Source organism: Erpetoichthys calabaricus, chromosome 8 (genome assembly GCF_900747795.2).
Source record: "Erpetoichthys calabaricus chromosome 8, fErpCal1.3, whole genome shotgun sequence".
Classification (NCBI taxonomy): Eukaryota; Metazoa; Chordata; class Cladistia; order Polypteriformes; family Polypteridae; genus Erpetoichthys; species Erpetoichthys calabaricus.
Genome location: NC_041401.2, coordinates 167,225,691 through 167,241,938, shown reverse-complemented (window position 1 = coordinate 167,241,938; position 16,248 = coordinate 167,225,691). Strand labels below are relative to the sequence as shown.

General features: G+C 35.9%; 1 protein-coding gene across 15 annotated transcripts in view; it reads left to right on the top strand.

Moving 5' to 3' along the window:
* LOC114656263 (eukaryotic translation initiation factor 4 gamma 3-like) overlaps nt 1–16,248 on the top strand; it is a 271,004-nt gene that overhangs the window by 36,215 nt on the left and 218,541 nt on the right. For 13 of the 15 annotated variants that reach the window (XM_051930350.1, XM_051930345.1, XM_051930342.1 and 10 more), the window contains exon 2: nt 11,123–11,198. The exons of the other annotated variants lie outside the window; for them this stretch is intronic. In XM_051930350.1, coding sequence (XP_051786310.1) covers nt 11,123–11,198 — 76 coding nt within the window. The remainder of the gene's footprint in view (nt 1–11,122; nt 11,199–16,248) is intronic. 15 annotated transcript variants of the gene reach the window in all.

The window sequence follows — 16,248 nt, the reverse complement described above, 5'->3', positions numbered from 1 at the left end:
TGCACATCCTGTTCTGGGCTCCAGTGCATGTCTTACCTCATCTGCTCATGTCTGTCCACCTGTGAATGTCACCGTGATGTCTCTGCATTAACATGATTAAAGTTAAAACTAATCGAATTAAAATAACAACCAGTGAAACATATGAATTTGAAAATAATCAGATGTTTTATATTAGTGTGACCATCACAATAAAAAAGAAATACATGAAACAATACAAACTAAAGTGCACATAGTCTTTAAACAAAAAAAGTAAATTTAATTTAACCACAAATTGCCACTGGTGCGTCTTAAAGTCCAAAAGTTTAAATAAAGCTTCAGTTCAAATAAAATAAAACAATAATGTACAATTTATAAAAGATTCGGTTCATATATTCCTGATTGCAGGGCAGGAACGTGAGCATTTCGACATGCTCTTGTGTGAGGCTGGCTCTCTTCTTTGACACAATGTTCCCAGCTGCTGAGAAGAGACACTCAGAAGGAGCAGAGGTAGCAGGAATACACAAGAATGATTTTGCAGACAGAGAAAGATGTTTTAATCATCACACTCTAAAGGAAAAGTGTTGTAGTTTATCACATCATGTACTATATTATGCCAAAATAAAAAAAATAACAGACTAAAATATGTAACAAGCTAATTACTGATATACTCCAAAACACAAGTTACCTAACATTAGTTAGAGATGGTTTACTATTCATATGAACTCAAATATTATATGAAAAAAGAAGAAAAAAAAACTAGGACGGCTCAGCTACTCCTATTCACTCGTTTACTATAGCTCCAAACACGTTAGCAAACATAACTGAAATTAATATTCACTTAACCCTTAAACCGCCAGAACCGGCTAATGTTGTATCTCAGTGCAATTTGCCAGCACGCCGGGGCCGAGTATATTTGGCAATGTATATTCATTGAACCCCGCAACCGGCTATATTTGCTTCACAGACCAAATTGCCAGCACGCCGGAGGTGATTAGTCAAAGCCGTACATTCGTTGAGCAGCCAGCTTACGACCACTGCCGACCCCAGCAGAACTGCAGCCCCACTGTCTCTGGGATTTAGCCGCTGCACTAGTCGAGCCTGCAAGCATCGGCGCTTACCTCTGTGTGTTTGTGTGCAACCAGTTCAAGCGCAGTTGGCTCAGTGATTTACTGAATTTCACCAATGACTTCAGTTGTACCTTGAATATATAATAATAGATTGTTGCCGTAGTTTTTTTTTTTTTTTTTTTTTTTTTATAATAGTTTTTACAGTTCATTTGCAGTGTGTAAAATGATCAGTGTTGCAGTAATTGTGATGCTCTTTGCATGAAAAAAAATACATGTTCCATTAAAATTTCACATTTGCTTTGTGAATTGTGACGTTTACTTAAAAAGTGCAGCTAAAAAGTATTTGGCGTCCAGGGGTGCATTTACCCCCAAGTATGTGTCGGTTTAAGGGTTAACTGTCATTGTCAAAACCTTGGTATGCACATCATAGTACAAACATCAACACGTGACACTAACTTTACTCGCTAAAACTTACCTCTCAAGAGACGGCAGCATCACAGCTCCAGGATGCTTGCGTTTCAGATGCTCATGCATCGTGGTGGTGCTGCCGTGAAAAGAAAGCTCTGCTTTGCATAATTTGTATTCAACTTTTTTTCTTTTTTCGATGAAGTGCTCCCACACTTTAGAAAGTTTCTGTCTCAATTTTTTCCATCTCCTTCCCCCTCCTCTATCCGACTCACCATTGCAATCACGTTTATTTCCCTCTACATTCTTCTTCTCCTCAGACATTCTTTCTTTGTTGGTAGAACTGTATGCAGTCCTGACAAACAATAACAAAAGATACTGCCCCCCGACGTTCATGTATTGCATAGCAGTTACAAAAACCAACGTGGTTCTTTGTGACTGGAGCCTCTATTTAAGGTTCTGTTTATGATGCGTCGACAATTTTTTTGTAGTTTGTCATCGATTGCATCGACTAATCGTTGCAGCCCTATAGGGGCTTTGCCATCCCCTTCCCCGGGGTGTGCAACGCGCCAGCCACTTCGCGTCTCTGCCGCTCGCGTTGTGAAGGGGGTGGCTGAACGCACACTTTGGAGATGTGGATGGATTACCTGCTTGCTTACTGCTCCTCCTGCCATGCTGCGTGTTCTGCTTTTCGCGCTGCACGTCGATCATTTCAAAGTCTGTACAGCATCTGTCCTCGCTTTCGCTTGCTTACCCCGGCCCCCAGCCCACCACCCTAAGGCACGCTAAGCACTAGTCACTTCGCGTCACTGCCACTCACGTTGTGAAGGGGGGTGGTGGGAGGGAGGACTGAACACATGCTTAGGAGTTGTGAATGGATCAGCTGCTGTCTTTCTGCTTGCTGCTGCCAGTCTGCGTCTTCTGCTTGTCATGCTGTGCGTCGATCATTTAAAAGCCTGTACAGCAGTTGTCCTTTTGCCTCACTGCTTTGTCTTACGGGACGTTAGTGTCTCTTGCGGGATGTCCGGGCTGATTATTAGAGCATTAGAACACTCTAGATGAGAACAGGCCATTCAGCCCAACAAAGTTCGCCAGTCCTATCCACTTATTTCTTCCAAAAAAACATCAAGTCGAGTTTTGAAAGTCCCCAACGTCTTACTATCTACCACACTACTTGGTAGCTTATTCCAAGTGTCTATTGTTCTTTGTGTAAAGAAAAACGTCCTAATGTTTGTGTGAAATTTACCCTTAACAAGTTTCCAACTATGTCCCCGTGTTCTTCTTGTGTTCTTATTACTTTCCTTATTTTCTGAATTTGCACATAGATTATTATTGTTCTCTTGTGCATCCTTTTTTGCCTTCTTTTCTCTCCAACACTTTCGTGTCTCTTTTCGACGTGCGCCTGTTTCTTCTTCAATTAGTCGTTCATGTGCCTTCTAGAACATATAACATTTTTAAGATCTGGGAGCACATGAAGTGTGTCTGCCAAAAGCATTCCAACAACTGCGAGGTTAGATGCCCGTGAACTTGCTTGTAAGTAGGGCGTGACGTGCAAAAGTCACCATGTCAGGGGCCTTGCTTCCTAAGGTTGTAATGTCTAGTCTCGCGTGACGTCAAAGTGTCTCTCCGAGATGATCACATCTCAACCCAAGATTTTTTTATATAATAGATAGATATATAAAATGATTCATTTTAGGGATCCCACTAACAATTATTTTGTATATAATTAATCTATTGACTGTTGTATTGATTAATGTTAAAACAAGTTTTGTTCAAATAGGCCTATGCATGTTCAATGTATTATGCAAATTGTAAAGAGGGTTGCCCCATCTACTTATGTTCAGCATAAAGAGGCTTAATAATGTTTGTAAAGTTTAAATGATCCCAACTAAAAACTGCAGGAAATTGCAGGGTACAGCAGCTTCTGCGTCTTGAAGAGAAGGTGAAGGTACAACCAGTGTACTTGACATTGTATTTAATATTTATATATGTTAAACTTTTCTGTAACAGTTAATTTTGTCACTACCCATTCTGGTACCACTTTCTCATTTAAAATTAATGAATAGGTATTGCAGTATTTAATTTTCATTGGCTGGCTATTCAAAACATGGCCATTAGTAGACTATATATTGTTATTCTTGCATTATAAAATGTTAAAAAGAAACAGTTCTGTATTGCAGTTTTTGTTAATGATGCTTATAATGCTTCTGGTTAGTACAGAGTTTGAGGCCTTTCCTTATTTAAATAGAGGCAGCAGCTCTCATTTAAATCCCAAGGAAGCAAAGGTTCGATTTATAAGTAATGATTTGTTTGATTTTTTTTAAGAGCCATGGTGAGGTTTTATGCTTATGAATTCCCTGCATTGCAGGAAACTATTTATGAGCTGATCTCTATTGTTTTTATCCCTGTGCTCAAAGAATCTGATTTATAGTGTATAGGAATCGCTTGTTATAGTGGTGATTGACTGTTTAAGCAACCTTAGTTGAAATTTGCACAGAAATGACACTGAATTTAAAAAAAAAAAAATTATAAAGTCATCTTTCAGTATTGTTGGTTTATTTAGCTTGAGCCTTTTTTGTATTTGTTGTTGCTAACTATGCAGTTTTGCTAGTTTATAAAGTCTCTTTAAGCTGTCAGAATATGCATTTATTTTAATTAAAGTGAAACTTTATTTAGCTGTATGGTATTTTATAACAGATGATTCTTAATTTAATTCCTGTCTAAGTGAATTCTCAGGCAGGGGATCTTCCCTGTGTGTGGCAGAAATGGGACTGTGGGAATTCTGATTTGCTAGTTGTCATAGCAGCCCAGTGTTTTGTGTTTTTCTAACCAGTGTCTTCTCTGTTCAGCATTCTGGGCTAGATTCAAGGGTGGTGTTTTTGTATAGTCAGATAACAGTGATTAGGGCCAATGGTCTAAATAAATAAGTTACGTGAATAGTTGTAAGGTCACCTTAATTCATACAACAGTCTATAAAGTTGTATACTGTAACTGTTCAAAAAGTATTACTGATTGTTTTAAGTATATGAGTAGTCCCCTTCCCCCCACGCATCTCGTTTTATATTTACAAATCTGTGCTTCCCAGTATTATTTTTCAGCCAGCAGGCAAGCAAAGGTTTCTGTATGAATTGCATCTGCCTTTCCCTAGGACATGTTCTCATCGGATGCTTTGATGACTTTTGACGTTTCTTCAGTATAATTAACCTTGTGTTTCTATTGCTCAGGGGAAAAAAAAGGACTTTAAATGATTTTTGTTAAATCATTGACAGTTTAAGGCAAACTATTTTCAAGACTAAAGTGATAATACTTGTTTTTGTTTTAAATTTACCTCTAAAATGTTATAAGGATTATATTTGGGACATATTTTTGTTCAGGTCAGGTATTTAGAAATGTAAGCTGTATTTACTTTAGCAGTAGTCCTTATTTTTGGTTATGCTGCAGTAAACACTGTTCTTTTGTTGCCGTACCAGAATGCTATTGATACTTATATATGAATGTTTTGTGTAGGGTAAATGAAAATGCTAACTAATCATTATTGGAATATTCTCAAAGGTGTTTGATTTTTTTTCAGCTAGAGTATCTTGCTGTTTTTTGTAAAATTAACTTTTAATGATGATTCCTACTTTCACTGAGCTACTTCAGACTTCTTGAAACCTTTATTACATGTGTTTAATTTTCAGTTCAGTCACTGCTTGCATTTTTTTGTTTTTTTCTCCCTTCTTCACATGAGCAATTTTCTAGGTATTGCGAGTTCTCTGTGCATTGTAGTAATGTTGCTGTTTAGCTTAAATGAGATTCAAAAATGGTTTCATATGGAATGGGGCTGTCTACATTAATGGCCCCTCTGCAGCTAAGTAGCATTTTGGCCAGGCAGAAGCCCTTTTCTTTGCTTGATACAATGCAACAATTGTAAAATCAAAATACTTTTGGTTAAGTATGTTGCACAGAAAGCTCTATATTTTGTGCAAATATTATGCTATCCCCAAAATGAAAAATGAGCGTTTCATTAGTGATTATTAAAAATTAAATAGCCAAAAAAAGTTTTTGTTTTTTTACTAAATCAAGGTTATAATGTCATGAACATCTCCTCAATATCTGGTCTAATGCTATAGTATAGTATTTACGCAAAATATATAGTTGGAAAAGAGCTTTAAAACAATATGGCAACCATTTCTGTGCAATGTATTTAGGATGATCTAGCCAATAAAAGTCATAATTACACCCCCCCCCCATATAAGTTCAAATTTTGTTAGCTTAAATCTCCCTTAATATTGATCCAAGACATGTGCAGTTTCAGTTCCGTGGGTTACTCATGTGACCAAATCAGCATGTCAAGTTTTATTAATCTGTGATGATTTGGCATGGAATTACCCCACTGGGGCAGAATTCTCTTCCTCTGGTACTAACGTTAGATGCCTATACCTGTAGAGGATTTATTATCTCTCCAGACTTACGGAGTCTGTCTATACCAACAGCTTCAAAATAAAAATGAAACTGTTTCCAGTGCCAATGGCGTGCTTAGATATTACAATAGAATGTTTACTTTAGCATTTTAAAAACTCGCCAGTCTGCTTTAAGGAAAAGCTGATTAGATAAATCACTCTCAGACCATAAGGGAAATGCAGCTGTTTAAAATTCAATCCGATCATTAGTCACCACAAGATAATACAGTTAAAAAAATAATAATACTCACAATATACTAATGTTCATGCATGTTTAATGTTGTCCAGTCTGCATTACTGTTAGCTAAGTCACACTATACCTTCCTTTTGTCCAAAGACTTCAGAGTAACTACAGAGAAATTGGCTCAAACTTCTGAAATCTTTTTTTTTCCAAGAAAAGTCTTTTTTTAATTTTAAAGTAGGTGAGAAGTAACAGTAAGGAAAAGAAGAAAAAAAATAAGTATAAAATCTCCAGGAGTGCACCTCCTGGTCATTGTTTATTTCAACACTCAGAATCAAAAACAAAAGTATCTAGCTGTGTGAATGCTCCATGCCAAAATAAATAACATTTTTATTATGTTAAATAATACTCCAGCAGAAGAAAGTAGATTGCGTACAGTATATGCTTACATGTTTTCTCTTGTATTGTGCCTTTTACATTGCTATATTTTGACAAGTTTAACTGCCAGTTATTATATCAAAGCTTATCTGATGTGTAAAGTAGTATACCGTACCTGGGGCAAAGAAGAGTCACACTGCTGCTTTTTATTTTTGTTTTTAAACAAAAACATCTGTAAACTTTGTCTTGGATTGCTAGTGCCACTGCCAGTTTCCATCATGTTTTTTAAAACATAACTTTTATTTAATATTACCTTTTTTCCCCAAAAAAGTTTTCAGCATTGCCATTGGGGGAGGTATGCAGATGTGGCAGTGGGTGAGAATTTTTGCATATCTCAGAATGCAATGACAAATTCATGTTTTTACAGAATAATGAAAGTATTGCAAATAGTGGACAACATACAGTACTGTGCAAAAGTTTTAGGCAGGTGTGAAAAAATGCTGTAAACAAAGAATGCTTTCAAAAATGTAAGTATTAATCATTTGTTTTCATCAATCAACAAAATGCAGTGAATGAACAAAAGAGAAATCTAAATCAAATTAATATTTGGCGTGACCACCCTCTGCCTTCAAAACAGCATCAGTTCTTCTAGGTACACTTGCACACAGTTTTTGAAGGAACTCGGCTGGTAGGTTGTTCCAAACATCTTGGTGAACTAACCACAGATCTTCTGTGGATGTAGGCTTCCTCACATCCTTCTGTCTCTTCATTGCACAGTACTGTATATCAGTAGACATTTCACATATTACAGATAACTTGCCATTCTTGTCATTGACAACTTTAAAGGAGGTGTCTAAAAAATACAGAATTAAATAACAGTTGATGTGAAAAGTGCTGCTTGGTCACTTTAAACATAAGTAATATCAGAAAGACTATAAAAGACAGTATGGAGTTAAAAAAAAAAAAAAAATCCCAACACATCTTAAACACTTGTTTAACAAAAGGAACTAAAACTGAATGCTTTAGTTCCACTGCCATAAGGGCTTGTGAAGCTCACCTTACCATTTAATAACTAAGTGTGTCTTACTACACAAAGTAAAATGCAATAAAGTATAAGTAACAAAGGGTTAAATTATCATAATTAGTAAGTAAGCAATTACAAAATAGAAAAGTTAGATAGCACAATATTGACAAATAAGAAGTGCCTTTTTGGGGATGTGCCAATTCAGAAGACCATATCGAAGCCCAAAAGAAAGACTGATTGTCTGTTAGATAGAATTAAAAAAAAAAAAAAGCAATTCAAAAACATGCTTTAATTGTTGAGGGAATGTTGACATGTTCTATTAATATTAAAACATCATAAAAACATGAGTGTTTCAATTTGAAGATTTGTATGTAATAGAGAGAACTGATCTTTGTAAAATTCTGTAACCCTACTTCTTACCTACAATTGCATTTAAGGTTAGAACAACTTTAGTAATATAAATGGTTTTTCCATACTTTATGAGCAAGCTGATGTCAAAGTGATTTAGAATTTTGTCCCATCATAGTTTATAAATAAGTAAGGTAATATAAAGGTAAGTGTAATGTTAATCTCCAATATGTATATTCTCATTTTTCACCTTATGCTTATCACTAGTCTTAGGTAGTTTTGTGGTTCACCCAGTGATCGACCAGAGATTAAAATCACTGTTAGGGCATGATTCACTGATTTGCATATAAATGACTGATCATGGACAGTTTTATGGTAGATAGCACATGGGCAAAGTTCTTGCTTAGTCACACCTAAGCCCTGTTGCATTGTTCCTTTAAATGAACAGAATATGATAGAAAATAGTTTTTGTTTTTCAGTCCTTCCAAGAAGGTCCATTTTGTTGAAGACCAGTATTATTTTTAAACACATACAGTATCTTCAAATGTATTATTTATGCTTCTTTTAAAAGGAAGTATCCTTCATTTAAGTTTGCTTTATTAACTCATAAGCATCCACCTTAATAAAAGGACAAGTGTCTGTGTATCTGTGACTATCTCGGTGCCTTGTATGTCATTCCAACAGATGGCACATCACAAACAAGTATAGTATTGAAATGCATGCTACAAATGTTTGTGACGTCTATTGTAATTATTGATGTAGTGCATTTTTTTACTACGTACAGTACAAAATACATTCCATTAGATGGTGCACTGCAAACGTTAATGTGGAGATCTGTGTTGATATGTTAGATTTAAACTCATTTTAGAAGGGTAGTTCAACAAGTATATAAATAAAACGTGACAACTGGACTTTACTAGGCAAATGTATTTTTTTAAATGAGGAAAAGGCAGGTAATTTAGAGAAGAAAACAGGTTGTGCAGTCTCATGCTCTGCTCTTGTGTAATAACTTTGCAGAATTTGGCAAGTGGACAGTAAGTTGTGACAGCTGACTAGTATCCATGTATGAAATAGAGACAAGTGAAACATATGACAGGCTCTGGCTCTCATTTGGACAAATGATGTAAAACTGTCTACTCAGGGAATACCAAGAACACTATAATCAATATTATCAAAACTTTTAATTGTAGCAGAATTTTTTTTCCCTGTTGTAGGTTTGTGTGTCCAAAAGACATCTGTGGATGGCGGTAGCTCTTAAATCAGTAAACAGATTCAAAGCACATATTTTTTAATTTATTTTCATCGATTAGATATTTTTAGTAATCATTGTAATCCGTTTGTGTGGTTACCCCTCCCCCATAACCTTTTTTATATTTTTGTATTTAAAATGTAATAGCAGATTTACCTGTTTACATGTTCCAAGAAGATTGTTAGTGCTGTCATATTAAGTAATGTTTCAAATCAAGGCCTGTTATTAAAGGTTGATCTTAAAAATACTAGAACAAGAGTTGAATATTACCAGCTGAATGTGGCAAAGTATTGTGTCACAGTTCCTTCCCACAAAGCCCACCTTTTGTTCTGCATTTTTGAATAATTCTTTGATATCTGCTTATATACTGGTGTTTCAGTCAGTTGCATCATCAGTGAATTTGCTCTGCATTTTTGGGAATTCTTTTTCCTACTAGAATCCTCCTATTCCATTTAATTTATTTTAATAATGTCTAAACCCTGCTTTGTAGAGTAGTTGCTTTTAAACCTTCATCCTAGGGACATACTGTGACCACAGGTTTTCTGTCACAATATGTTCTTGTTTACAGGCCAATTATTGTTAGTGAAACACAGCTAGCTGAATTTCCCATTCCTTTTCTCGTAATGCTGCATCAATTTGACTTCAGTGGGAATTTTTTGTAATCTGAGAACATTACCAAACTGAGGAAATTTGTGTTGTAGCATTTATGACAATAACACCAATAGTAGCACAAAACAAAAGCATGATATATAGTATGTGGCATCACATAATAATCAACAGTAATAAATGTTGAGACATTTCACAATAAAAACAAATATTGCAGTTTCAAGAATTACACTATTAAGTTGTATGATGGAAATAATAACTTATTGACACATTCATTGGCTTAGGAAAGAATTCTTTGTGGAGTACAGGCTCAGGCCGTCAGTTTTTTTTTATTTCTTTCTTTCCAAATATTTTATTTCTGAATTTTTTAAGTAATAAACATATAGATGCAAATATTACCATTTTAGCTTCTCAGGTATTTGTGTACTTTGCTCTTTATCCCTAATAAATTGGTACATATAATGATGGAGTGGTTAATATTGGTGCCTCACTGCTCTGGAGTTCTAATTTAGAATCCTGACCGAGATAACACTGCCTGTGTGGAGTTTGCACAATCTGCCGGTGTCTTTGTGGTGTTTGCAAAAGGTACTCTGGTTTATTTAGCAAATCACAAAGGATATTGGATTATGGGAAACTTCTAAGGTAAAGGTTATTGACACATGTAAACTGGCCTCCTTTAAGGGATTGTGCCATGATGGATTGGCATCCGTTCCAGAGTTGTTTTTTTGCCATGTGACCAGTGCTACCGAGGATACACACCAATTCATTATTATACTAATAGGATAAACAGCCTAGAGAATGGATGGATGAAGACAACAAATTTATCATGAACCCAGAAAAATATCAAGCAGTAACAATGTTCTTTGCATTAAAAACTAGATGTATCCACATTTTTGGTTATTAATGAAATTGTAGACATGCAGGCAGACCTGAATCAAGATGTCTAATTGAATGAAAGTCCGCAAAGAGGAGAGATTGGCTTCTTATTGAAACATTAGCACATCCAGGCATAGGAAACCCCTGATGTACAACATAGTATTGTCATCTTTTGGCCTCATAATGTAATTAGTCTTAAACTGAAGGGTGTTAACGATGATGCTTATATCAGGCCATATTTTCATAGTGGTTGTACTCAAGTGATTCCGAGTCTGATCCATTGTGGAAAAGAATTATAAATCACAAAAAGTTTTAAGAAATTTGTTTTTAGTGCCATCCATTATGTAGGTCACGCTTGATATTTTAAATTGATTGGAGACATGATTAATAGCTAGGTGTACTAGTTTAACTCGAACTTCACTTCTTGAAAACTGGTGAGTTCTAAAAGTAGCAATCATATTCATGCTATTATGGAAATCACTTTTTGGAGTTGTTTTTTTACATGTTTTTTAATTTGCCTGGATTGCTTTCCTAAGTGAATAATTTCCTTAATGAGTTGTACCTCAGGATTCCCCGAGTTCAGCCTACACTTGATGATCGGATCTTCCCTCCGCAGGCCGCGGTAACAGCTGTCTACAGTCCCGTAAGTGTTGAATTTATTTTGTTCTTTTTATTTTCTCTAATATAAAGTTGGTTGATTTATTTGGTTAAGGTAATTTTATTGTGGTGATCTTCTCTACTACTCTATCCTAAAGTATTACACAGATATATTCACTTGTTTAGCAAATCACAGTCAGCCTGTTATATAGATTTGAAGAAAATAAACCAATGAGGGATCCAGCAAGCAATACAAACCCAGAGCATTAGTACACGGACATTTCTGCGACTGAGCCCACTTTCTTGAGAGGGCATTTGTGTAAAACACAGACTGAAATTAATTTTGCAAGGTTGAATTGTGTCAAAGTTTGAACAGTCTTTGCCATGCACATTACATTCTTGTTCCCAGTCTCTCATTAACATCTGGGCTATCTCTGTTTCCACTTCCACATGGAGGTCTGCAGTGAGTAAACCCAGAAATAAAACGGCTCAAACACTTAATCAGAAAAAGTAATAATTGCTAGAAACAACTTCTTTCTTTTAATGTACAGCTGTTGACTTAAATGTCAGTAGGAGATTTTTTGAATTTTGTAGAGAATGTTGACACCAGGTATTTCCAGATATTTCTGTGTGATTTTGTGCTGTATTCAAATTTATTTATTAGTCAAGGTGTACCAGCAAAAATAATGTAACTCTGCTCTATTAAATTGTTTTGCACCTTAAAGCACAAAATGTGACTGCTGTTTGAAAATGTGTATATCTTTGATTTCCATGCAGAATAACTTCAAAGTAGCTAAACAGGGCTGGTATTGTATTAGTTACAGTGATATAGACAGTGATAAATTGACCACAGCCTATGTTTTCTTCATACATCCATATGACATCGGGCAGTATAGCTAAATAAAGTAAATTTTTCTTGCAGTCAAGCCAAATAGATGTATAGAGGTGTCTATATCCTTTACAATATACTCTTTGATATTAGCTGTAAAGTTTCCAGTTTTACCAGAGTGTGCAATTTTTTTGGTTCTAATTTGTTCGACTTTATATTTACAAATGTGTTTAACTGATTGTATAGTAAGAAGCTGGAAGTAAGCGGTTGGTATGGATTGCAGAAAAGAAGTAGTGCAAAAGAGAAGATGAAAAGAAACTGGTTCCAGACTACACGTGTTCTCTAAAGTCTTGAAGAAATATTTTAACTATTAAAAATCACTGGTTAACAGCAATTTTTTTTGTAACACAGTAAACTTGTTACCTAATTTTGAATATAAAAATAAGTTGTCTAAAATAAATCTAAACAATTGAAATGTGAGGTTAAGAACAGCCGGCAAAGTATTAATGCTGTGAGCACAAGCTTTTAATACTGTATGATAAAAAGGCTGAAAGAAGTCAGTGACAATCACAATATTTCACCCTTTTTGAGACATCTTCAGGTAGGCATAGTTTCGACATAAACAGCAGGAAGCAACTGAGCTATGAAATTTAATAACTTATACAAACTGAATCATGTCAAGATTACGTAAGACTTGTTTTAGTAAACTTTATATTTTACTGTCGTGACTGTGGCATGATTTTGGTAATATTTTATAAGTGATAACATTATGGGACATCTGGTATCTATGATGCTGCATGTGTTATGCCAAATGTGAGCACTTGAAGCAGCTCCACTGGACCACATCATAGATACGCTCTGCCATCCTTACTGCTATTCTTTTGCCCTCCTCTTTGTTAACAAAATGAGAGAGAGAGAAATTGCCAGATGATATTACCAGCAGACCAGGAGATCTGCTTGGACTTTGAGACATAAACTAGGACAAACAAATTTCTAAATAGTCTCTGGATTGATATCAAAAACCAGTGAACTGTTATTTTCGGAAATTAATTGCCAAGAGTCATTAATGAGCACAATAAGACAACCAGAGCCATATGTATTATATATGTATTTAATACATTTAAAATGTTGTATAGCCATATCAATAGAATGAAGTTCAAATATAGTAAAACAATGCCAACTCCACTAATATTTGTATTGGGATTCCATTATCTGGCACATTTACAGCAAAATGGTGCGTTATTTTTAGGTTTTATATGTAACCACTACCTTTATTGCTACTGAGATAATAATAAAGGCATATCTAGGTAAATTATCCATATACTAGAGATCCAGCAATTATCCGTATACTAAAGATAGCAGCAAAAGTGTGATGTAAGCCTGTGTAGAGTTATATTATTATTTCTAGCATGCTGCTTTTAACAGTTAAAGGAAGCTTTATATTGTCTGTTTTGGTCACTTGGCCTGCAAAGTACTTGGTTGCAGTTGAAAATGTACATACATAAGCTGATCAAAGATTACCCGTACTAAATTGCAAAACGGTATTTTGGCCTGCATTCCTTTTATGTTTGTGGTACATAAAAGGAAGATGCTACCGGTATTTGTTATTTCCTCTTATGTAAATTACATTATTATTTAGTTGTGCAGTTTCCAATTGTAAATGAAACGTTTTTCTCTTTTTTAATAAGAATACATTAAGTATGGCACGGAGCAGTTAAGGATGCAATAAGTAATACAGTATTTCATATCTGATTCAAATTCAGTTTAATTTTACAGTTTTCAATTTTAGACAAATTATAAAAAAAAAAAAAGTGCATGGTGAGGTTTGTATAATTAAAGCATCATTTTGTGAAGTTTGAATTGACCATGACATAACATTTTTCAGTAACTGTTATTAACTAGCTGTTTCCTGCCTATAGTGATGCAAACATAAGTCTCAAAACAATAGGCATCACAAACCTGACAAAGTGTGTGTTTGTTATTGCTGGTAATAAAGCAGCTTTAAAGAGGAGGAGTAAAATTTCCAGAATTATCTTAGTGTTTACAATCTCTTGTGCAATGATAAAATAATGTTTGAATTTTTATTTTTGTATTGATTTTAAGCAGTATTTAGTTTTCAGTTCTGGACAGAAAATAGCAGTAAATTTACTATATTAATGTGGCAAGTTAAATCAGTAGTTCATGATGCTCATATCATTCCTTGCAAATCCTCCCCTCCAAGCCTATAAAATGTTAATATTTGTTTTTTTAAAATCAAGCTTTTTCGATTGAACACTTGCCTCCCCTTTTTTTACTGGTCAAGAGCCCTGGTTTTAATTTAAAAGCTTGGATTTTAATGAATACATTTCACTTTTTGTGTACTACTCCTGAAGTCTTTTTTAACAATGTTTTAGCAAGAAATACATTATGTATTATGTACATACAGTACATCCGGAAAGTATTCACAGCGCATCACTTTTTCCACATTTTGTTATGTTGCAGCCTTATTCCAAAATGGATTAAATTCATTTTTTACTCAGAATTCTACACACAACACCCCATAATGACATCATGAAAAAAGTTTACTTGGGATTTTTGCAAATTTATTAAAAATAAAAAAATTGAGAAAGCACATGTACATAAGTATTCACAGCCTTTGCCATGAAACTCAGAATTGAGCTCAGGTGCATACTGTTTCCCCTGATCATCCTTGAGATGTTTCTGCAGCTTAATTGGAGTCCACCTGTGGTAAATTCAGTTGGTTTGACATGATTTGGAAAGGCACACACCTGTCTATATAAGGTCCCACAGTTGACAGTTCATGTCAGAGCACAAACCAAGCATGAAGTCAAAGGAATTGTCTATAGACCTCCGAGACAGGATTGTCTCGAGGCACAAATCTGGGGAAGGTTACAGAAAAATTTCTGCTGCTTTGAAGATCCCAATGAGCACAGTGGCCTCCATCATCCGTAAGTGGAAGAAGTTCAAAACCACCAGGACTCTTCCTAGAGCTGGCCACCCATCTAAACTGAGCAATTGGGGGAGAAGGGCCTTAGTCAGGGAGGTGACCAAGAACCCGATGGTCACTCTGGCAGAGCTCCAGAGGTCCTCCTTGGAGAGAGGAGAACCTTCCAGAAGGACAACCATCTCTGCAGCAATCCACCAATCAGGCCTGTATGGTAGGGTGGCCAGACGGAAGCCACTCCTTAGTAAAAGACACATGGCAGTCCGCCTGGAGTTTGCCAAAAGGCACCTGAAGGATTCTCAGACCATGAGAAAGAAAATTCTCTGGTCTGATGAGACAAAGATTGAACTCTTTGGTGTGAATGCCAGGCGTCACGTTTGGAGGAAACCAGGCACCGCTCATCACCAGGCCACTACCATCCCTACAGTGAAGCATGGTGGTGGCAGCATCATGCTGTGAGGATGTTTTTCAGCGGCAGGGACTGGGAGACTAGTCAGGATAAAGGGAAAGATGACTGCAGCAATGTACAGAGACATCCTGGATGAAAACCTGCTCCAGGGCGCTCTTGACCTCAGACTGGGGCGACAGTTCATCTTTCAGCAGAACAACGACCCTAAGCACACAGCCAAGATATCAAATGAATGGCTTCAGGACAACTCTGTGAATGTCCTTGAGTGGCCCAGCCAGAGCCCAGACTTGAATCCGATTGAACATCTCTGGAGAGATCTTAAAATGGCTGTGCACCGACGCTTCCCATTCAACCTGATGGAGCTTGAGAGGTGCTGCAAAGAGGAATGGGCGAAACTGGCCAAGGATAGGTGTGCCAAGCTTGTGGCATCATATTCAACAAGACTTGAGGCTGTAATTGCTGCCAAAGGTGCATCAACAAAGTATTGAGCAAAGGCTGTGAATACTTATGTACATGTGACTTCTCAGTTTTTTTATTTTTAATAAATTTTCAAAATCCTTAAGTAAACTTTTTTCACGTTGTAATTATGGGGTGTTGTGTGTAGAATTCTGAGGAAAAAATGAATTTAATCCATTTTGGAATAAGACTGTAACATAACAAAATGTGGAAAAAGTGATGCACTGTGAATACTTTCCAGATGCACTGTATGTGTTATGGATCTTGTGAGCATATGGCTAGATAACTGATCATAATGGAATGTAACACAAGTAACTGGAGATCTTTTTCGTAGCTGTTTTAATATTGTTTGCTGCAGTTAAGTATTGGCCCCCATTGTGTCAGAAACCTTTATCTCTGTTCTCCATGAAAACATGAAATACACTTTTTCTTGGCCATCAATACAACATTTAGCCATT